Here is a 23,321-nt window from a genome sequence, read left to right as displayed (position 1 = left end):
CAAGTCAGTCTCAGAGTTTTCGTGTTAAATGGTTAGTTCATTTACAACTGATGTAGCAATCCTTATATACATGCCTATTTGATTTGATTTTTAGGTGAGAGTAGACTATACTTGTATGTTTATAGAAAATTTCAGTAAGATTTCTTCCACTCTCCCTTTTTAGACACTGTTCTGTAGCTTTCATTAACCAGTAGCGAATCCCCTCCTCTTTCTAACTACTGTATTGCATTTAGCTACTTACCATGTGCCTCCTATTGCCCAAGTCCCCAGAGTCATCTGTAACATTTGGTGAAGATGTTAGATTTGAAGGATTTTCTCCAAATAGTTTGTGCTAGTATTGTGAGGCTGGTTGTTCTCAGCCACCTTGCTCAAACTTGCCACAGTTTAGAAGTGATTTCAAAGCCTTCAGTAATCAAGCTTCACTCACCTTTCTCTCTTATCTCATAACTACCCACCATCCCCTTTCTAGTACTTCCCACCCACTATGATACAAATTAAGAGTGTTCTAAGAGGAACCATTTAGTAACTTAAATTTTCATGTCCCACCCTTCAAGGAAGCTTACAGAAGGAGCTCTTGCTATCTTGTATCTTTTTTTTTTTTTTTTTAAAGATTTATTTATTCAGAGAGAGCGCGAGAGAGGCAGAGACACAGGCAGAGGGAGAAGCAGGCATCATACAGAGAGCCTGATGTGGGACTTGATCCAGGGTCTCCAGGATCACACCCCAGGCTGCAGGCGGTGCTAAACCGCTGCGCCACCAGGGCTGCCCGCTATCTTGTATCTTAAACCACTTTAGTTCTCTGGCTTAGATAGTCTTTATGCAAGGTATGCTACCTAAATGAGTTGTTTCCTACTGCTTCTCTCCCTTTGGCCATGTGCTTCCTTACATTGCAGATTGATTTACTAGTACTTATGTTAATACTGTGAGCTTCACACACAAGCTTTCATCCCATCAATGGGGAGAATTTTTTAGAAAGCCCACAAATGTCTCCTTAAGTATCTGTTTTCTATTGAAATCAATAAATAAGCTAGTGATTATGGCTGTTCCTTCTAATTGTGCCCCCAGATTTTTGTTTTTTATTTTCAAACTTTCTTTTCTCTTGGCATTATGGCTATGAATTCTACAGTGTCTGACAGAAAACCCTAGGGAGGTTCCTTTTTTTTTCCTTTTCTTTTTAATGCATAGATAAATTCTGTTTATAACAATGATTTTTGAATAGTGAAATTCCACAACTTGGTTGGTTGGTCCATAGAAATGACACTTTACAAGTCATCTTTTTTTTTTTTTTAATTTGTTGTTATGGTAAGAACACTTAAATGAGATCTACTCTCTTAATAGATTTTTAAGTGTACAATAACACTGTTGTTATCTATAGGCACCATGTTGTACACCAGATCTCCAGAACTTATTCATTGTGTATAACTGAAATTTTATACCCACTTAAATTAGTCACTTAGAGAAGCAAAGAATAGAAGGGTGGTTGCCAGGGGTTTAGGCGTGGGGGTGGAATGGAGAGTTGCTAATCAGTGGGTAGCTGGTTTCCTACAGTGAATAAAACTTGACAGACTACCCAAATGCATGGTTGTTTTCACTGGTCATAGAAAAGGAAAAAGTAAATTTGGTGGTTTAGTCCTATCATGAAGCCTCAGTTGCCTTTCTAGTTCCCAGGATTCCTGCCAACACCTACACTCAAAATAGAAAAATAAATTAAACTCCTAAGACCATTTTTTTCCAAAACACCTCCATATGCAAACTGTCCTGAATGTTGGGAGAAGGGAACTATGAAGAGGAAACTTTGATTAGGAAACTCTCCTCCACTAAATTAAAGATAGTTCATTTGCTTCTTATGAACTCACCCTGTTACATTAATAGCAGGAAAGTCAAGAATTGGGTCCTTTAAATGCCACCAGCAGAATCAGAATTGAATATGAACAGAAGTACATCTTACAAGAATCACTGTTATTCTTTTACTGAGTTTAGAATATAGATCTTTCTTTTTATACTAAACAGACTATGTTGATCTCTGTGTTTGTATTTTTAATCTTGCCTGGCCTAAGTGGGCAACTCTGGGTACTCTTGACCTCTGTTGATGATCCTCTTCACTAACCTTGCCTGTGTCTATTGACCAGTTACATCACAGTTTGACTCACCAGCCTCCCCTCCTCACTAGGCCTCTCCTCTTTCTCTTTCTTCTCTAATCCCTTTCTACTTCATCACTATCTCCTTCACAACTCCTCCATGATTTTCTCAGGGCTGGGCTTCAACATCGTCGGTGGGACAGATCAGCAGTATGTCTCCAACGACAGTGGCATCTACGTCAGCCGCATCAAAGAGAATGGGGCTGCGGCCCTGGATGGGCGGCTCCAGGAGGGTGATAAGATCCTCTCGGTGAGAACTGGCTTCGGCCTCCTTCACTGTTTCTTGCTCCCTAGACCCCAGTTCTTACCCTTAGCCCTTTCCTTGGGAAGATTTCTGCCTGCCTTTTTGGATCTGGAAATATCTGGATTGTAGAATATGGTGGGAGGGACCTTGATTAGTCACCTTTTCCTGCCCAAACATAGAGCAAAGAGGATAATTCCTTACTTGATAGACAAGGCATCTTCAGTCCAGAATGTGAAGCTACTTTAACCAAGTTCAAAAAACAGGGAATAGGAAAGGTTGAGGGGCTGATGTAGGGGAAAGAGACTTAAAACCCACAATTGTCCTTTTTCAGTTATACTTTATCACCTCCCTTTCATTGAAAGATTAATGTGTGTCTTCCTTTACTCCAAAGAAACAAAAAAGGAAGGTAGAAATTAAGCTTCCTTTTTAGACTCAAATCCCTTCTCACCCGTCATGAAGATGAAAAATTTGAATGCATTCTCATTTGGGTATCTGTCCATTGTGCTCCCATTTCATTCAGCTAATGTTTGTAATAAGACACTTACTATATGGTGAGCTTTGATTTGATTCTTTTCTAAAAGTTTCTCAAGGGCAGGGACTAGATCTTTTTTTTAACCTTTTACATCCTTGCAATGCTCAATATATATTTAACAAATGAACAAGTTAAGAAATTCAGGCAAGCCCAGAAAGATTGGCTGATCCAGAATATAAATATAGTATTTTGGATAGTAATAGCCTATTTTTGTCCTTCTCACCAGCTATTTTGCCTCTTTTCAGACCATTAACCTTCTCCTAGATCCTGTTTATTAATTTGAAAGATACAAACAGTGATAAATACCTTTTATCTCAAAATGATACTGTGAGGTTTACAAGTAGATTATTTCATATTAGCTCCCTGGAGAAAGACCTCCTAAAAACATGAAATCAACTTGAGTGGAACATTAAGGAAAATTTAAGAGTGGGTTGTTAATGGTATAGCATGTAGGCAGAAATTATGCAGTTCATAGTGACATACAACACATTCTCTCCAGAATACTGGGGCCTGGGTTACATTTGAAAAGTATAGGGGTTCAGAGGACAGCCATATTATTCAAAAAGGTTTGGTAAAGGGTAGATTATATGAGAATGGTTAGAAGTTTTTGAGCACCATATGCTAAGCAATATGCTGAGAACTTTACGTTTGTTTAATATTGTGGTAACCCTATGAGGTGAGTACAATTATTATAACTACTTTGCTGCTAAGGAAGCTGAGTCTTGGTGAGGTCAAACAGCTTGCCCAAGGTCACACAACTGGTAGGTGGCAGAGGACTAAAACTGATCTGTCTGAATTTGGAGCCCCTACTCTTAATCAGTATGCTGTACTGCCTCCTAAGAGGTAAATGAGGAGCTAGGACTAGGTATCTAAACAGAAGGTTGTATGGTTAATTAATAGATATTTTGTATGGTTTTATATAAAAACAAATCAGTCTTTAAGGGTATAATTGGAGGGAAAAGGTCATTTAGCTCAGTATGAGAGAATTTATTAAACATAAGCTAAGATGAGCAGCCTTTCTTATGTGGACCATTGCCTCATAGAGAAAAGAAATTATTGGAAGGCACTCAAGTTTTTTTTTTTTTTTTTTTTTAGAGAGTATGGTAGGAGATGGATGTCCATGGAGCAAAAAGTAAATGTCAAAAAAACTGCTCTCTTCACCTTGAAATTTACACCAAACAGGATTTTACTTTATTAAAGTAAAACAAATATGAGAAATATTACAAAGACCTATACAATATATTAAATATTACAAATATATATAGGACATATAACAAAGAATGATTCAAGTTTATGTTTTGGACAATTAAGATATGGGAAAGAAGAGAGGGAGGAAATGCCTGACAAAGAAAAGTTATAAAACAGATAGGAAGAGAAAGAAAGAAGACTGAAGAGAAAAAGATGGAGCATATACAAGAGGAGAAGGCCAGCATATTCTCTTCTTTCTTTCTTTTTAGGGCTATCTTATTTATGACTCCAGTCTCCCTATCAAGAGTTTGCTCCAACATAATTCTTTCTAGATCCTTTTCCTAAGAAATACTGCCTCTCTCACCTTCTCACTGTCTTTTCCACTCTCTCCTTAAGTGAACTCATTGGGCATTAACCATTAAATGGTTATGTCTCCTTTGTAACTCACTCTCCCTCTGATTTAACTAAGTGCTCTAATACTGGCTTTGGAGTCTCTGTAAAATGATGGTGCTGAACTGTTTATTAGCTTATATTCTCCTTGATTCTTTATGGGTTTTTCTGTTCTCTTCACATAGGCTATTTTTCCATGTTGTAAAATATGCCCCAGCTCTTTCTTTTAACTTTTGCTAGATAATCAAACTAAGAATATGTTACTTCCTTGGCACATCCATTTTGGATAACTAATACAAATCTTATTTAGTGATCTAGATTTCCTAGAGTTAGTATTGACTAATAAATTAATCTTTCCATTTCTCTTGAAATAATGCCCATGTTTTGTCTTAATTTCAAGTAAAACTAAATAATTGCATGACTTATGCAATTCCCTCTTGCTCATTAAAAGTTAAATTACATTTTTTTGTGACCTCTGTGGAATGTTTAAACTTAAAAAAATGGGAGGGGGAGGAAGAAAAGAAATTCCTTTAACATAAATTATTTTTAAGGCCCTATTGCATCTGACAACCATAAAACAAAAACAGGTATTACTAATAGAAGGACCTGAAGTTGAGATGAGGGCTGGAGATGGAGATTCCTCACCCAGAGTTTATTTTGTATGTGATGGTTAGGGCAATTTAATATTTGTATAGGTTACAAGGGAAAGATTTTATTTTTGAGGGGAAAAAAATGTAAACTGCTTAGGTTTGTCATTTCCGTTGTGTGCCTGCCTAAATGATGGGAGGTGGATAGTTAAGAACAGTCCATGCTCAGTGAATGCTGCATTTTTATGAAGTTCAGGGTGATATGAGCTAATTATTACACTGAATAGATGAATATTCCCTTTTGACCAAACCCTTTATATAACAAAATGGCACAGATCAGGCCACTAGTCAGCCACATTTCATGTTTTCATCAAGTGTAATTCTTAACTTGGTGAATGAAAGAGCTGAGTAGTCCTCAGCATTTATAGCTGTTATACTTGACAGCCTGCAGAGCACCATGCCAGGTGCTCTGGAATGATTTGAAAAATGAAACACTCACCTTCACACATAGCTTAGAAATCAGTGGGAAAGACCCACCAGAACCCCTCATCTGCTTGGCTGCAAAGACATTGGAATATGCGGAATCCTTTAGACAAAGGATGCCTAGAGGCACTTTGTCCTCCTAGCTCAGTATCCCCAGCTTAGGATCCCCCCTGCCTATATGTTTGTAGCTGGCACAGAGTATGTATGCAGTAGGTTAGTTGCTCTGTGAATGCATCATAGCATAATGGACTTTTTTGGTTTGGTCTGATTAATTAGAACTAGATAATCTATTTTTTTCCCTCTTCAACTCTGATGAAAAAAGAGCCCCCCCCCTTCCCTCATTGTGATTCATTTCAGGATCTTGGCAAAAAATTAAAATATCCAGAGTGGTCAATGCTTATTAAATTAAGTCCATTCCTTTTCTACATCTTATGCATTTATATAGATATCGATGTTATTCTATAGTTAGAGCTCTTGAGGCAATTCAAAATTATTAATCGTCAAAGAAAATGAGTTTGGGATAACCTGGGTGGCTCAGTTGGTTAGGCATCTGACTCTTGATTTTGGCTCAGGTCATGATCTGAGTTGTGAGACTGAGCCCTGTATTGGGCTCCACACTGGCTGTGGAGATTGCTTGAGATTCTTCCTTGCCCTCTGTCTCTCTCTGCCTCTCTAAAATAAATAAATAAACAAACAAACAAATATATAAATAAATAAATGTCACACAGGTGAGAAATTAAACTTTTTTAATTAAACTTTTTTTAATTTTAATTTATTTATTTTTTTTATATTTTATTTATTCATGAGAGACAGAGACAGAGAGAGAGAGAGAGGCAGAGACACAGGCAGAGGGAAAAGCAGGCTCCCTGTGGGGGAGCCCAATGGGGACTCAATCCCAGGACCCTGGGATCTCAACCTGAGCCAAAGGCAGACGCTCAACCACCGAGCCACCCAGGTGCCCCTTAATTTTATTTTTTAAAGATTTTATTTATTTACTTGAGGGAGAGAAAGGAAAGAGCACAGAGGGAGAGGGAGAAACAGACCAATGTGGGACTCAGTCCCAGGACCCTGGGACCATGACCTCAACCAAAGGCAGACACTTAACCGACTGAGCCACTCAGGTGCCCCAAAAGTTAAACTTTAAAAAACGAAGAAGAAAACTAATTTTAACTCCATTTAACCATTTCCGAAGGCAGAAAATCGGAGACTCATTTTAAAGATTGCTAACAACCATAGCAAAGAAAAAAAAACATACTTTTCCCCATCTGGATAGCAGAACACCACCATTCCTATTCTCTGAATATTCAGTCAGCAAAACTTTCTAGCATGTTATAAATCTGCCATATTTCAGGTTCAGTGAAACCGTGCCATGAATTAAGGAAGCTGAAGTAGCAAATTTGGCAGCGTTTTAAGATTTCTCCTTAGAGTACCTCTTGGTACTAAAAGTGAGGTCCAAGGACCATCTGGGAGCTTATTAGTAATGCAGTCTCAGGAACCCTCCCAGACCTATTAGAATCAAAATCTGCATTATAGCAAGATCCTGAGTGTGAATGAAGTCTGAATAAATTGTAAGAGGCACTGCTATAGGCAAGTGTTTTAAGTTATGACCTATAATAGGTAATACACAGTGTGCACATACATACATACATATAATTGAAGCAAAGTTTAAGAAAATAATATTTAGCTCTTCTATATGTAACGCATTCTGTGTTGTGTTTTCTTCTAATGTCAGTTAAATACTGGCCTTGACCCACTGGATTAACTTCAGTATCTTCTGTGGTGGGTCCATAGACTCATTTAAAAAATCACTACTTTGGTAAATGGAAAATCACTGATGAAATCTGTGTATTCACAGAATTTGTATTAAATAGGGCAAGTGGGCTGAGTATAGAGACCAGATAAAGATTGTTTTGGGCAGTTTAGGTTAGAAATAACTCACACTCAGAATCACTTGGAGGGATTGCTTTTAACTTTCAAATTCCCCAGTGAATGTTAATGCTCCTGGTTCTAGCATTGCACTTTGAGAACCCTTGGTCTATATTAGTATGGATGGGACCAAGAGAGTGAATTCCACATATATTTAGGGAATTTGGTGGTTAGTCTTTTTTTTTTTTTTTTTTTTTTTTTAAGTAATTAGAGTAACAGTTCTTTTATATTAGAATACTTTTAGGCCTAACTAGGAGGGTTGAAAGGCATAATTAGTCTAATTGGCCTATGCTCTGTATGACACCTTCTTTTGCCTGATACCACTAATGTCTTTCTTCCCTGTTAGCAGGAGACTCAGGTAAGGACCAAAGTTATACACTGAGTCACTGGCGGTCAGATTCCAGGCCTTTTGGCTTTGTATAATATTGAGAATATGTCAGTTATATTTGCAGGGCGCAATCTGCAAGCAAGCCTCAGAAAATCATGTGACATTTATTATTTAAAGATTTTATTTATTTGAGAGAGAGAGCAAGTGAGCAAGAGAGCACAAACAGGAGGGGTGAGGGAGAAGGAGAAGCAGACTCCCCGGTGAGCAGGGAGCCTGATGCAGGGCTCAATCCCAGGACTCTGGGCTCATAACCCGAGCTGAAGGCAGCTGCTTGACGGACTGAGCCACCCAGGCACCCTCATGTGACATTTATTATACTCATTATATTCAAGTGTTGTTCAAAGTACTCTTCAGATATAGGAGTTGTAATGATGAGTTTTGCAATACAACCTCTCCAAGTTATTTACAGAAGAATGTAAAGTGATACAATATAGGGCAGAGTCCACTTTGAGCTTTATGATCATTATATAATACGGAGATTCAAAGAAGTAAGTCAGTCACATCAGCAGAATTATCCGTAAAGGTCTTGTCAACAACTTGGCACTTTACTAAATTTTAGCTTCCTAAATTTTAATGCTTCTTCAAAATATGCAAATGAATAAAAATATTAATATAGAAACACCTTATATTGGGGGCAGCCTGGGCGGCTCAGCGGTTTAGCGCCGCCTTCAGCCCGGGGCGTGATCCTGGAGACTCAGGATCAAGTCCCACATTGGGCTCCCTGCATGGAGACTGCTTCTCCCTCTGCCTGTGTCTCTGCCTTTCTCTCTCTCTCTCTCTCTCTCTCTCTCTCTCTCTCTGTTTCTCATGAATAAATAAATAAAATATTTAAAATTATTTAAAAATTTTAAAAAATAAACAGCTTATATTGTTATATAAAACTTTAAAAATTTAAAAGTATAACATATTAGATATTAATGAAACTGCAAAACCAGTAAAAATTCAATTTAAAATATTAATATGATGGATAGTGGTATGTTGCTGAAATAAAATCCTTGCTTATAATATAAATTTCTGTGGGTTAGTGTTTTAAAGTGGAGGTTTTGCAGCCAGGTGATTTGGATCCTGGCTTTACTACTTCCATTCTATATGCCCATGAACAATTTGCATACCCTTCTAAGTTTTATCATCTATAAAATGGAAGTTCTTAACTCATAGGATTATTGTGAAGACTAAATAAGTTAGTACATATAGAATGAAGAGACAGCTCCAGGCATGATAATAAATATGTGGTGATTGCTGGCAATTATTAATTGACTGTGATTGCAAAGAAGATTTTGAACTCCGTACTCCTGCCATTGAATGGCATGTAGTGACTCAGTTCTCCAACTTGCATTCATATCACTATGAATCTTGGCTCTTTTTCTGAGCTCTGATATCTTTGGCATTTGTTGACACGACCGCATCACTAACTTAATTTGTCTGTCTCTAAGAGAAAATACCTATTTTCTTACAATGAGAAATACAGTTATCACATGGGCTAGATTAGTTAGTTACACAAGTCTTCCCACTACAGTCAGCAGTCTCACACCGATTCTGTCCCCCAGGAATTAACTAGAAAGTTGAGACGTTAAGAATTCATTGTGATGATTCTAGGACTCCTGAAATTCTTTACCTGTGGCATGTCTACCAACAAACAAACGGAAGGCATAATCAGAAGGTGGCTTGGTAGCATGAAATCAAAGTCCATCAACTAGGAAACTATTCATTTTTACACTATAGATAGCAGGACTGAACCTTTTTAAGATTAATCTTGGAAGATACATAGAATTTTTTAAAAGGGAAGCGTATTCAGGTGGTAGAAATAGCTAGAGCACAGGTATGAAGGTAAGGATATGTTTTATGTCCTAGAGACACTGGATTATGTGATTTAAAGCACAGGATTTAGGAAAGGGAATAATGCAAAATTAAACTGGGGAAGTAGGTTGGAGCCACTTCCTGGAGAACTTTGCACAGCAGAATGAGAAATCAGGCGTATACTCCCTTTTCCCCTGCTTCCAGTTTTGTATAAACAAAATCTTACTTTAGGAGGCTTGATCTGGAGACAATGTCTGAATAGGATAAGAGTGGGGGAGGGCCTAGAGGAAAGTGAATCAGAAAGAAGGTGATCACAACAGTTCATCTAAAAGTATCCACCGTCTAAAAAGAGAGGCAATTGAAAGAAAATAGCATGTGAGGGATGGTGTTACGTTAGGCTATGTGATTTAACAAGGTATTTGTATGCGAACACTGCTAGGGAATGGAGTTTTAAAATATCAGCATTTTAGTCTGAAGTAATGGTAGTGGCAATAAGGGAATAGGGGACAGTCTGGTTTTGTGGGAAGTAAAAGGCTTTGGATATGTTGAATTGAGGTGTAACAGAACATTCCAGTACAGGAACCCAGCAGGAACCTGGCAAGTCCAGCAGTAGAAATAAGGATAAAAATGTGGGAGCTGTCTTACAGAGTACAGTTGTAATTGTGAAAGATCACCGTGGGAGAGAAGATAAGAGGACAGAGAGACTACAGACATTGAGGAATGCTTACTTAAGGAAGAAGAGGAAGAGGAATCAAGAAAGGAATCCCTCAAGAACTAAGAGAGCTAAATATTAAAAAGCTGAGACCAGAGAGAATTGCAAAAGGCAGGAGGTCTGAAGACTGGGAAAGGGCTGTAGGATTTAGTAATTGGAAGTCAATGCTGACCCACAGGACAGAATATTCTTTCCTGCCACCTCATATATCACGGCAGTACCAGGGAATAGAGTGAATGAACTGCGGAGGAAGTAGAGGCCAATGCTTTCAAATAGCTCTTTGAACAAGTTTTACAATGAAAGGAAGAAGACAGAAGATGGGAAGAAGGTGATCGTGGGTTCCAAGAAACATCTGTATTTCTTCTTTATAGACGAGAATAGTTTTAGTTGAGAAGGAGCAGAGGGCAATAATAATGAAGGAATCAAGAGAAGCAAGTGATCACTTAAGTTCTTTAGAAGGCTGGAAGGAATGAGTACTAGTGGGTGGTTTAGCCTCTGTAAAGGAAGTGGATCCTAATTCAGAAACAAGGACAAAGCAGCAGTGAGAAGCTCTCAAGAAACTTTGAAAGGGAAGGAGAAAACATGGAGAGAGTGTGAGAAGTTAACAGTATTCTCAAAAAAAGATAAGGCAGGGGCACCTGGGTGGCTCACACTCAGGTGGCAATTGAGCATCTGCCTTCAGCTTAGGGCGTGATCCTGGAGTCCTGGGATCGAGTCCCATATTGGGCTCCTTGCATGGAGCCTGCTTCTTCTTTCTCTGCCTTTCTCTCTGCCTCTGTGTGTGTCATGAATAAGTAAATGAAATCTTAAAAAAAAAAAAAAAAAAGATAAGGCAAAGGAATCTGGAGAGAGGAGATAGGATCAGAGTTAGGGTTTAATGACTGGAAAGGTCTGGAATAGCTGCTGCTGGGAATTCATTAGGGAGTTCACCAGGTGAGTAGAGCGGGCATAAAGATGGAAGTGTCAGCCAGCATAGATGGATCTGTGCTGGAAGGTGTGTGTGTGTGTGTGTATTTTTCCCCAGGAATATTAAACTCAGTGATGATAAGGAAAACAAATGCAGTGTGTTGTGCAGGACTGGAAAGATGGAAGAAAATCATAGGGACAAGGGATTATAATAGTTAACCAAGTGCTTTGTTGAAATAACAGCAAGAACTCTTAGATGGGTAAGGATGTATGCAAGTAGAGTCTAAAAAGATTAAAGATTTTGATGAGGATAATGAGCAGATTCAGTAGAGGAATAGAAAGTATGAAGTGCGTAGAAATTCTGATCAGTTTTCTAAGAGTTTGAGATATTGGAGCTGAAGCATGCCTAATGTTGAAGTCAAAGGCTTGTGCCAGTTGGTAACTAAAGTGGAATAGGACAGGAAACTATTAATTTGGGAAGTTAGACAATCTATAATGCCAAAGTGTTGTTAGATTAATTCACCAAGGACATTGGCAGGAGATTGGAGGAACAATATGAACCTCTTGGAGAAGGAAAACAGTAACAAGGAAGATCAGAGGCTTGAATTAGTCAATGGCTTGAGTTTCAGCTAAGAATAGTTTGTGAGTCAAGGTTGAAGAATAATAGTGCAGAAGGAACAGTAAATTGCAGGGGCACTGTACCTTTACTTCTGGTATTTAAAAACACTAGGCCTAGCTCCTACACTTACTATGACTTTGGGTGAATTATCTACCTTGCTAAGCTTCAGTTTCTTCATATGTGAAAACAAGATTAAAATGGTGTCTACCTAACAAAAAAAAAAAATGGTGTCTACCTCATAGGATTATTGTGAGAACTACATTAAACAGTATATATGAAGCATTCAGCACAGAACCTAACAAGTAAAACCATTAGGTGTTCTTGCTGCTGTTGATGACATTGATGTGTACAAAAGATGTGTAGATCTTGCATAAGGTGGGCTATGCTGTGTCAGTACAGCATAGAGTAGATATCACTTATGGACAGTCACTCCTAACACTAAAGAGTATTTTAACATCACTGGTCATCTCTCACCTCTAAATGGTAGGACTGGCCTACCCTTAAAATTTTTTTAGGAGTTTGTTTCATCAAAGAAATTTTGTATGATTAGTAAATTGGAGGAGAATGGGAGTATCCGTGGAATCAAGGGAAGTTGTCCACAATTGGACAAGACCAACAGAATGGGCCAGTAGGTTTACACCTCATCAAGAAAATTGTTTCATAGTTACATTACTAGAGTTTCATAAAGTTATATTTCTAGAGTTGAAGCTGGCAATGCCAAGGATTAGGAATGTAAAGGTTCGGATGGTAACCCAGAAGACCATGTTAGCTATAGGGAAGCAGGCTGATGCTCATGGAAGACACACAAGTACAGTAACAGAGACCCAAATGTCAAAATGAGACAGGCAGCAGGAGCTAAGGTGAAGGAGAAACTACTTTTTTTTTTTTTAACCTTGGTGTTTTTCAGAGGGCCCAGGGAACCTCAGCTCTAGGAAAACCGCTTTGAAAGTGAAAAAGTTACTCAGCTCTATATAACCTGACCCATTCTCCTAGCCCTTGGAATTAGCTCTCTAGTTTTTAAATGTTTAGTCACATGAATGTAAATCTTTGACTTACGATTCTACTTCTCAACTACTTGCTGTTTTTAACAGGTAAATGGCCAAGACCTAAGGAACTTGCTGCACCAGGATGCTGTAGACCTCTTTCGTAATGCAGGCTATGCTGTGTCCCTAAGAGTGCAGCACAGGGTAGGTGTTATTTGCAGCCAGCAAGCTGGCACCAAGCTTGTGTGTCATTCTTGGGAATAAAGCATATAGTATAATGTTCAGTAGTGCATTTGCTTTTTTTTTTTTTTTCTTATTTCATTCTCATTCTTGAGCTTGTCTGGCACAGGCCTGGGTCTTCAGGGACTTCTGCTTATCATGAAAGGAAATTCAAACAGTCTGCTTGCAGCCTAGATCCTAGCTTCCAGGCAATATGCTTTAAGCGTAAAGCTTGACAACCAAATTAAAATAAATGGGGAGAAAATACAACCAGAATCAATTTCATTTTTCAGCAGGGAAGGCAACCTGTATGCCCTTGAACATACTAATGAAGCTTGAAGTGTGGAGGTGGTGGGTTTTCTGATAGCCACTGTGTGCTTTTCCTGATCACCATCAGGAACCCTTTTCTTGTCAACTTGGTGACCCTCTTGACCAAAGCTTTAGTGCTCAAAGAGGAGCTCCAGGAAAAAGAAAATCGAATTCAGAATTGAGTCATAGTCGCACCTCTCCCTGCATCCACTTCTTAGTTCCTAGTGTTAAATAATTTGGATGATGGGGAGAGAAGCCAGGGAGAACTAATTCCTCCTATGGCACTAGGGACTTCGGGGTACATTTACCACACACGCTCAATGTGCTGTCTTAAATGATGCTGTCTTTGCCCCACTCAGCTCTTGAGTGAGGCTTCAAAGGCTGAGGAAGAGTTTGACAGGAGAGGTTACAAAGTGGAAGGGGCTAGGCATGAAAGATACCAGGGTTGCAAGCAGAATCTGTGTGATGAATTAGAAAACAGGTCGATAGGAAACAATATTGGTAATCAGCTGCTTCTGCCTCAGCTCTTCTGTTTCTAAAGCATGGAAGACTTTATGCAATAGGTAAAGGCAAATAATGAATGTAGGTATACACTTCAGGTATGATGAGAGTTCTTTTTGAAGAAATGTGGAAAATGATTTCCAAAGTTCACATTTTTGGGAAACATCCACAAATAACTCCTAATAAAACATAGTAACTCCTAATAAAACTCTGGTCAGAAAATTGGCCTAGCCCTAAAAACCACATCTTACTATTGAGCATGCCCTCGGGACATCTGAACAGTAAGTGAAAAATACAGCGGTAGGCTAGAGGATAGAAAAGCTAAGTCTACAGCATTGTCTTTTAGATGGAAGGAACACGGGTTGTAAAGAGGTTATATTGAACTGAAACAAGATGGTACCGTAACTGTTGCAAGTTAGCTATTAGAAGTTAATATGAAGAGTGGCGCCTGGGAGGCTCAGTTAGTTAAGCATCTGACTCTTGGTTTTAGCTCAGATCATGATCAAGGTCATGGAATTGATTCCTGCATCTGGATCCACGCTGGGCAGGAAGCCTGCTTAGGATTCTCTCTCTCCTTCTACCCCTTCCCCCACCCCATTCACTTACTCACTAAAGAAAAAAAAGTTAATATGAAGAAATGCCACCAGCTTCAAAAGGGAATGCTTAGGCAGTGGAAAATGATGTTTCCTCTTTATCTGTGTGCAGTGTTAGAAAATAGAGATGAAGGACATGACCCCATATCAGGAGGGAGTGGGTGCCTTTTGAGAATTGCAAAGTATTTCCAAAAATGGCACTGTACCTGTGTTAACATTGTTCAGATATGCCCTTATTGCTTTCCGATGACTGGTAGTCTTTCTAAGTAAACAATTCTAAGAAGATGGGCATCCCTTGCCCCCACCCACTAATTTCAAGGTTCCCTACAGGATCAATAGGTTTCATCTTGTATCTTCATTTTCCTAATATGATACACAGAGAGCTTGGTTGAGGCAGTAGAAAAAACAGAAAGAGGTTATCTGCTCTCCCTTGGGTCCCTTTGGGTCAGTATCACACAACAAGGTTAAATGCTTCCCCATCAGACTTCTTTCCAAAGAATTGACACTGATGCATCAATTTAGGACAAACCGAGAGGACTCCTGCCAGGTAGTGCTTGGAGGTGACAGCTTTGGGTGGTCTAGACCCAGGTAATGGGTCAAGCTGGACCCCTTGGTTGGGGTAAATACACATTGGTGACTAGAGTTAACGTTTTTTTCTCCCTTCCAGGTACAAGTGCAGAACGGGCCTCTAGGACATCGAAGTGAAGGGGAGCCAAGTGGCATCCCCATAGCTCTGGTGCTGGTGCCAGTTTTTGCCCTCACCGTGATAGCAGCCTGGGCCTTCATGAAATACCGGCAGCAACTTTGAAAAGCTTAGTCTCTTCCAGTGCTCCCAATAGAAGACACATTTCTCTCTCCCTCTCACCTTCGTCCCCTGCCATTCTCCCATATCCTTCCCTCTCTCTGCACGGCCAACACATCATTGACAGAGACTGCTACCCAAACAGGACCTCGCTATCCCAAATCTCCACATCCTCATATCTCATGGGAGAGTGAAGGCATTGTTTGAAAGAAGACTGAAGAAAAGACCTGCCTAGAACAAATGGGGAGTTACATATTTTGCTAGGACCACCAATAGAAGTTCAGCTACAACCCAAAGAGGGAACAGTCCAGTCTTCCCATCAGCACGGGTGATACCTTTCTCTTAGCTGGCATGCCTCAAAGGCCAGCTATGTGATACAAGAGAAGGGAGAATTTTTCTTCTTAATGATCTTCTTTGGGAAGTTTTTGTGGCCTTTATTTAATTTCTATCTACATACTTGGGTGCCTATATGAAATACAGGATAATGACAGCATTTTTACTTTTTTTAAAAAAGCAAGTGCATGTGCACACATACATCCATACATGACAGTATGATAGTAATGCCTTATGGAGAATTAAAAAGGTGGAAAGCTGCTCTGTGGTTTCAGGTTTCTGATATAAGGGAAGTTCTTAATGGAAGAATTTGATATATAGCAGGAGTGAGAGAGTAAGCCTTGAAAGAAGATGGCCAATCTGAGTCATTTTAAAAAGAAAAAAGAAAAACCGAAGCAACTAATTAAAAATCTTAGAAAAATATTTCTTATACTAGCTATGCTTCGGAAGTGGAAGTAAAATGCCATAATCCAGCTTTGTGAAGTCCATCTGTTCCCCAAACTTTGAAATTTAGAGAGATAAATCTTACCGGTTTTCTGGGCCTTCCTAGTCACTTTTCTGATACCTCATAGTCCTAGTAAAGGATCAGCTAGAAAACTGTGGTCAGAGCTTTGGTGATGCGGCCAAACCAACCCAGTGAAAAAAAAACTAGAAGACAAAAGGATAATGCTTCCACGGTAGCCCCTGAACCCTCTCAGGCCATCTAACAGACTTTTTGGTTTCTAGTAATAGGCAAATTGAGAGCAGGAACTGCTCTCCGGCAGGATGCACATGAAATCAGCTCTGCTTCTGATTCAGTTGAGAGGGTTTGGATTGCAGGGGTTTTTTGAATGGCTCTAAACCGGCTTTGGCTTCTAATGAGTAAACCGTTTTTGCAAGGAAGAAGAAAAGAGGTTTTATTGTTTTTGTGGGTAGGGAAGTTTGGTGGATGTTTCGTGGGGAAACCTTGAGAGAAGGATATGTTTGAATGGATGCTCAGGATGCCCACGGATATTAATGAGGTGGGAACCACATTCTGTTCATGTGATATCAAACATTGGTTTTAAAGCACTAAGGAGAGCTAAACCAAGGCTAATTCTCTGGCTTTAAAAAAATAATTTCCGTCCTCCAAGCATACTGGCCAGACTATAGCCCTTACATAATCCTGGCAAGAGTATGAAGACTTCCCTGAGGCAATCATTTGTGTCCAATTTTCAGCATGGATAATCCAGTAAGTGTTTTAGAGCTGCTGCTTGGACACCAGCTTTGTTAAGGCACTTTTACAAAGAAGATCACATTTATATTGTGGATAGCAAAAGGGAATGGTTACTGAGAATCAAGACACATGAGAAAATTCCATGGAGGAAGAGGACAAATTAAGGACCCTAGAGGAGCTCAGGGTCTAGTTAAGAGATTTCATAAGTAGATGAGTAAAAGTATATTATCAGGCTGAGTGACAGTCAAAAACAAGAAATGGGAAAAATTCAGAATATGACGTAGCAACAGATGAGCAGACAGCCATCCTATTTTTCTATTCAGGAATTCCAAAAAAGAAAGCTGTCACATATGGGATCAGGCCAGAGCAGAAAGGGAAGGCTTATAAAAATAACCCTCGTAAGACAGGTACAGGGAGAAACTTACTTTAAACAATCCTGATAGGACTGAGGCCTTAGACCCCAAGTATTCAGCATCTTCCAGCCTCACTTAGCTGCCCCTGTAGGTCAGCGACACACAGTATTCCAGGTCTCACCTCAGCGCTGCTGTGGGGACACAAGCCCTGCCCCTCCCTGCATCTGGAGACTTGTGCAGCAGTTTCTGCAGTGTACTTGTTTCCCTCCCAGGATTCATCTCAGGGTTTGGACATTAACTCCTGAGAGGACCTTGAGATACTCAGAATGAAGCAAATGGCAAGCAGGGAGGAAAGCTATCTAGTTTTTTAATTTGTTGGTAGATGTAAATAGAACGGACCCTTATCTCTGTTGGTAGAAGTTTTGCTTTGTTTAATAATAGGGATTCTTATGCACTTTAATAATTTAGATTTTCTTTGGAATTAAATAGCATTTAAAGATCCATGATTAAAGTTTTTAGGCAAGTATGCTATTCAGTTTTTATTTCTGATTCTTTAAGAAACTATTGTCCTAGATGAGATATCAGAGTCCATTGTAGGTCATTAAAAAGATTCATGATCTTTATAGATTGAATCTAAGTTTCTTTCACTTTATAGATTTTATCAAATATTCCTGCTACCTAAATTACTATGTTCAAAGTTTTGAAGATTGAAAGTAATTTTAAGACAATATGCTGAAAACACTTCTCTGTATTTATCATCTTCTGTGACACCTATGATTTTGATAAGACATTGTTTGCCTCAGTTGTCTCTCTTTTCCTTCCAAGTTTTAATATGTGCTATTGATTTAACTTAATTACTCACGCCATCTAGCCATGTGTGATGGAAAAAGGAAATTAATATTTGATACTGCATTTTGTGGCAGGTAGTCTACTAATCACAGTGGGTACACTATTTGTTCATGACTCACCACTCTGAGATCTAAGTATTGTTAAAAAGACACTAAAGAAAAGAGAATAAATTACTTTCCCTAAGATTACAGATAGGTTAATGATAGAATCAGGATATAACTTAGGACTTCAGGTGCCACTGTCAATGATATTTCTCACTGGCAGCAGCTCTCAACAAAAGCATCAGCATCACTGAGGAACTTGTTAGAAAAGTAAATTCTTGGGCTTCACCCCAGACCTACTGAATCACACTGCGTACAGCACCCAGCAATCTGTTTTAGCAATACCTCCAGGTGACTGATTCGCGGTAAAGTTTGGGAATCACTGCTCTATGCCAATAGTTGTCCCCTTTTTCTCAGGTTAGAATCATCTGAATAGCTTATAAAATTCTGGTTGCCAGACAGCACATAGACCATTCAAATAAAATCTCTGGGGTGGGACTCAGGCAGCAGTGAAGTCAAGTTCATCATGTGATTCCACTATGCAATGTCACCAAACAATGCCCTGTGGCATTTAAATTACTAAATAAAAACTTTAAAAAATAAATTATCAAATCATATACAGGCATGCCCTCCAAGGTAAAATGAGAATTTCACTTGGGCCTTTTAAAAGCCCAGCTCTCTGAGCTTCTGCCCAAGTATAGATGTGGAATAAGAAGTGGAGCATTCTACGGCTTATTTGCTAAGGACTGGCCAGCAAAATGTATTAGTTTTTCAGTTTGTGCATCTATTAAATTAGAACCCAATCAAAGAACATTGGAGCTAGGGACACCTAGATGGCTTAGCAGTTGAGTATCTGCCTTTGCCTCTGGAATTCCAGGATCGAGTCCTGCATCGGGCTCCTGCATGGAAGCATGCTTCTCCCTCTGCCTGTGTCTCTGCCTCTCTTTGTATGTCTCATGAATAAGTAAATAAAATCTTTTAAAAAATATTGGAGCTAAAAGGGAATGAGAAAGATTCTGGATGAGTCTATCTTAGAGATGAAAAATCAAAGCTCAGAGAGGTAAACTATTATCAAAGACTCAGTCTGTTACAGAGGTGCCCTTTCTGTCTCCTATTTATATCATGAATGTATCCACTACATAAACATAGATGAAATTATCCTTTTTATCTCAATTCACTTCTATATTTTCTCTTTGGGCCTTGAATAACCACTGGGGATTGCAAACTCATGCAGAACTGGGAGATTCCACAGAATAACCTCCGAAAGCCCTAATGTAAAATTCAATCACATAAGTTCTGTGACTAGTTCTAGAGAAGTGTATTTTTTGATGTTGGACATTGTTTTTATTGTGGAAACAGCAATTTAAACAGTATATTTAAAGAAATGGAACAACATAAACAGGCTGTCAAGTATGGGCGGTGGGGGGAAGTGGCATTCATGTAATTTCATGTGGAGCCAATAAAGATTTTATTCTAGTCCATTTTAGTCCATTTATCTTTGGACAGATGAGGGTAAAATTTTTCCTTCAGTGCATGAGTGCCTACTATGTACTAGTTGCTGAAGATACAGAGATGAATAAGCTCTAGTCACTAAGCTGAAATAGCTCATTATCTGAATGTGGAGGTTTATTAGTGTTCTCGATGTAAAGTATTTTGCTAACACCATCTAGAAGATAAGTTACAAAGCTCTCAACCTCTTACATATAATAGATTTAGAGTTGGCTACTATCCTGAAAGAAGCCCCTTTTTCTGTTTCTCTTTGATCTATAAGCAGATCTTTTGAGACCATCACTCACATCCAAAAGGGCAATTGTGATCAAAAGAAAGACAGTATTTTAAGGAATTCTGTTCTGATCAGAACCAGGTTCTTAACTGCCATAGTTGCCTGATATTGATATGTATATACACACACACACTATAAAGTACTTGATGTGCTTGACTGATGCCCTTGGTACTGTAACAACCTATATTGTTAAAAAAAAAAAAAAAAAGTGTTGTTGTGTCTAAAGGAGTTCTACAAATGCTAGATCCTGTTTCTAATACCAACTTATGCATTTACATTTGTTTTCAAATTTGCTTCGTTTACTCATCAGTGCTCTAGTCTCCTATCCTTCTTAGACTTCTAATTTTTCCCTGGGCATCAATTCTGGGGTTACACAGAAAATGATTCTTTTTTGACAGACACCAATATATATAGACAGTAAGAAGCTTTGCACTCTGTCCTCATAAAGGACAGGCCTTAAGAATGCAAATGCTTCCAGAAGCCTTCATACAACTAGCAAAAGAAGTTAGTATAAGCCCTATGACCATGCAGTCAGAAGGAAAAGGCTCTGATATTCATGAAATGGCAAATTTCTTTAAGGTACAGTAAAACTACCTATATAATAGTCCCCAAAAAGAACCTAATAGAGGAGAAATAAAATTTTGTATGGGGATGAGGGTATAGGAAACACATGCTCTTTCCTTCTGTTTCTTTTTAAGTAGGCTAATGCAGGGCTTGAACTCACGACCCTGAGATCAAGACCTCAGCTGAAATCTAGAGTCAGACAATCAACTGAGCCAGCCAGGCACCCCAGGAAGCAACTGTTTAACCTTGGTCTGGTTGCAGGTAGAGTACAAGTATAAGGAAATTTAACAGCATCATTACAGGAGTCACTTAGTGCTTGTCTTTGCTAGAACAAAGTGAATGACAGGCTGCTGAGATCCGGAAAGTATAAAACGGTTTTCTTTATCTCAGCATTATTTTAGCATTTTTAAAAAGATCTTATTCATTTTGAGAGAGAGAGCATGAGCAAGGGGGAGAGGGAGAAGCAGACTCCCCAGTGAGCAGGGAGCCCAATGCAGGGTTTGACACAGGGCACGATCCTAGGACCCTGAGATCATGACCTGAACTGAAGGCAGATGCTTAACCAACTGAGCCACCCAGGTGCACCCGGAAACTTATTTTAGATTTTAAATAAATTTGGTTTTTCTGTGGATGTGCTAAGTAGAGGTTAATTCTTTTAGATAAGAAGTGTAAGACCATAAAGTATCTGTCAAAGGGATACTTTATCCTTTCTCTTCACATCCTATTTTCTACTTTCTCCTTTTTTCTACTATCCTTTGTAAAGGGAGCTTGTGCTGTGATGGATGTTGAGAAATAAGTAAAATATATCTATTTCCGCTTTTATTAAACCTTGCCCAATCTACTCACCATGCTGTTGCTAGAAAGACTATAGTTTTTCACTGGAGTTTGGAAAATTAGTTCTGGCTTGACTCAGGATGAATTTTTCCCCTATATCACAGCCAAGAGCCTAGTCTTTCTTTTTCTTCTTCTTTTTTAAGATTTTATTTATTCATGAGAGAGACAGAGAGACAGAGAGACAGAGAGAGAGAGAGAAGCAGGCTCCATGCAGGGAGCCCGATGTGGGACTCCATCCCAGGACCCCAGGACTATGCCCTAGGCCCTAGGCCAAAAGCAGGCACTCAACCGCTGAGCCACCCAGGCGTCCTGAGCCTAGTCCTTCTTAATGGCAAATTTCCAATTTCCTCAGTAATTGGTATGTTTGACTTTTAAATGATCCTTTATGTTTTATCAAAAAAAACATCAATTTCTGTAGCTGTCTAATGCATTGTAATAGAACTTGAAATCTTTTTTGTCATCTTTTTTACTTTCTTCTAGATCTGTTTCTGTTTTCTGTCTCATTCCTAACAGATTTAAATATTTTTTCCTTAATCTATGAGTTGACTCTTTCTAATGACCAGCTTTTGGTTTTATATTAATCCACTCTTCTGGTTTCCTTCTCCATTTCTTTTATTATAGCTTTTTTTTTTTTTTTTTTTTTTTTTTGTGATAGTCACAGAGAGAGAGAGAGAGAGAGAGAGAGAGGGGGGCAGAGACATAGGCAGAGGGAGAAGTAGGCTCCATGCACCGGGAGCCCGACATAGGATTCGATCCGCCGTCTCCAGGATCGCGCCCTGGCCCAAAGGCAGGCGCTAAACCGCTGCGCCACCCAGGGATCCCTTTTATTATAGCTTTTATTTTGACTAATCCTCTATACTTTCATTCATTTTGGAGGGGTTCTTTTTCTTTACAAGTCAAATGTTTATTTTCTATCATCTAAAATCATAGGTTTTTCCCTTTTTATTGATTGCCATGAAACTTATGGTTTTTAGTTTGGTATCTTTCATGGTTTGGGGATTATTCAAAATGGTGTTATTGATAATGTTATAGGAAATCTTAAACGTTCTTATTACAGGAGGAAATATTCTGTAACTGTGTGAGGTGATGGATCTTAACTAAATTTACTCTGGTGATGATTCACAATATGTACCTTAATCAAATCATTATGGCATACACATTAATCAATTAATTAATTAATTAAGCATTTGCCTTCTGCTCAGGTTACGATCTCAAGGTCCTGGAACTGAGCTCAGTGGAGAGTCTGCTTGTCCCTTTACCCCCTCCCCTCCGCTAGTACACACACTCTCTCTGCAACAGATAAATAAAATCTTTAAAAATATCTTATGCACTGTTATATCTCAATTATATATCAATAAAACTAGAAAAAATTTGAATTTGTAAAAGTGTTACTTGATTTTGCAATGGTTACTTTAGGAAGTAGATTAACTTTTGAGGTGTCAAGTTCTAGTTTTATTGGGTTTGCATGTTTTGATTTATAGGAAACTTTATATGTACAATGATTTTTAACTTTTTTTAAAGATTTATTTATTTTTTTTAGAAAGAGAGTGAGAACACACGTGAGTGGGGCAGGGACAGAGGGAGATAAAGAGAGCGGATCTCAAGCAAACTCCTCACTGAGCCCAGAGTTGGATACAAGGCTCTGTTCCACAACCCTGAGATCATGACCTGAGCCAAAATCTAGAGTCAGTCACTCAACTGACTGAGCCACCCAAAGCGCCCCTACACAGCTGTTTTTCAAACATAAATTTCAATAGATAAAATCCCATTTCACAAAAGCACACATTTGCCTACTTAGTTAACTGACAATATTTAGAAAGTTTTCAAATAGGCTTTAGTCTCATGGCCATTGGAAGATTAGAGTTTTCCTGATTTGCTCTACATGATGAAATTTGTTGTAATCCACTAATAATGCACTTTGAGACAATGCAGTTAACTTTAAGTTTCATCAATATTTTGGTTTCATTAATCTACAGAGGAGATCTCTAACACTTTTGTACAGGAGAGTTACCTTGGAGTCTCTCCATGGTGTTACTGAGTAGGTTTTTGTTT

The 23,321-nt window shown here is 38.8% G+C and overlaps 1 protein-coding gene across 1 annotated transcript in view; it reads left to right on the top strand.

Annotated features, from left to right (window-relative positions):
* The window catches only part of SYNJ2BP (synaptojanin 2 binding protein), a 38,246-nt gene extending 18,677 nt beyond the window's left edge, over positions 1-19,569 (top strand). Inside the window, exons 2-4 of the mRNA XM_077909800.1 lie at positions 2,252-2,388; positions 13,002-13,097; positions 15,183-19,569. Coding sequence (XP_077765926.1) covers positions 2,252-2,388; positions 13,002-13,097; positions 15,183-15,323 — 374 coding nt within the window. The 3' untranslated portion in view covers positions 15,324-19,569. The remainder of the gene's footprint in view (positions 1-2,251; positions 2,389-13,001; positions 13,098-15,182) is intronic.
* Positions 19,570-23,321: the final 3,752 nt, after the last annotated feature.

This window comes from Canis aureus, chromosome 9 (assembly GCF_053574225.1).
Source record: "Canis aureus isolate CA01 chromosome 9, VMU_Caureus_v.1.0, whole genome shotgun sequence".
Taxonomy (NCBI): Eukaryota; Metazoa; Chordata; class Mammalia; order Carnivora; family Canidae; genus Canis; species Canis aureus.
This window is presented reverse-complemented; position numbering and strand designations above follow the sequence as displayed.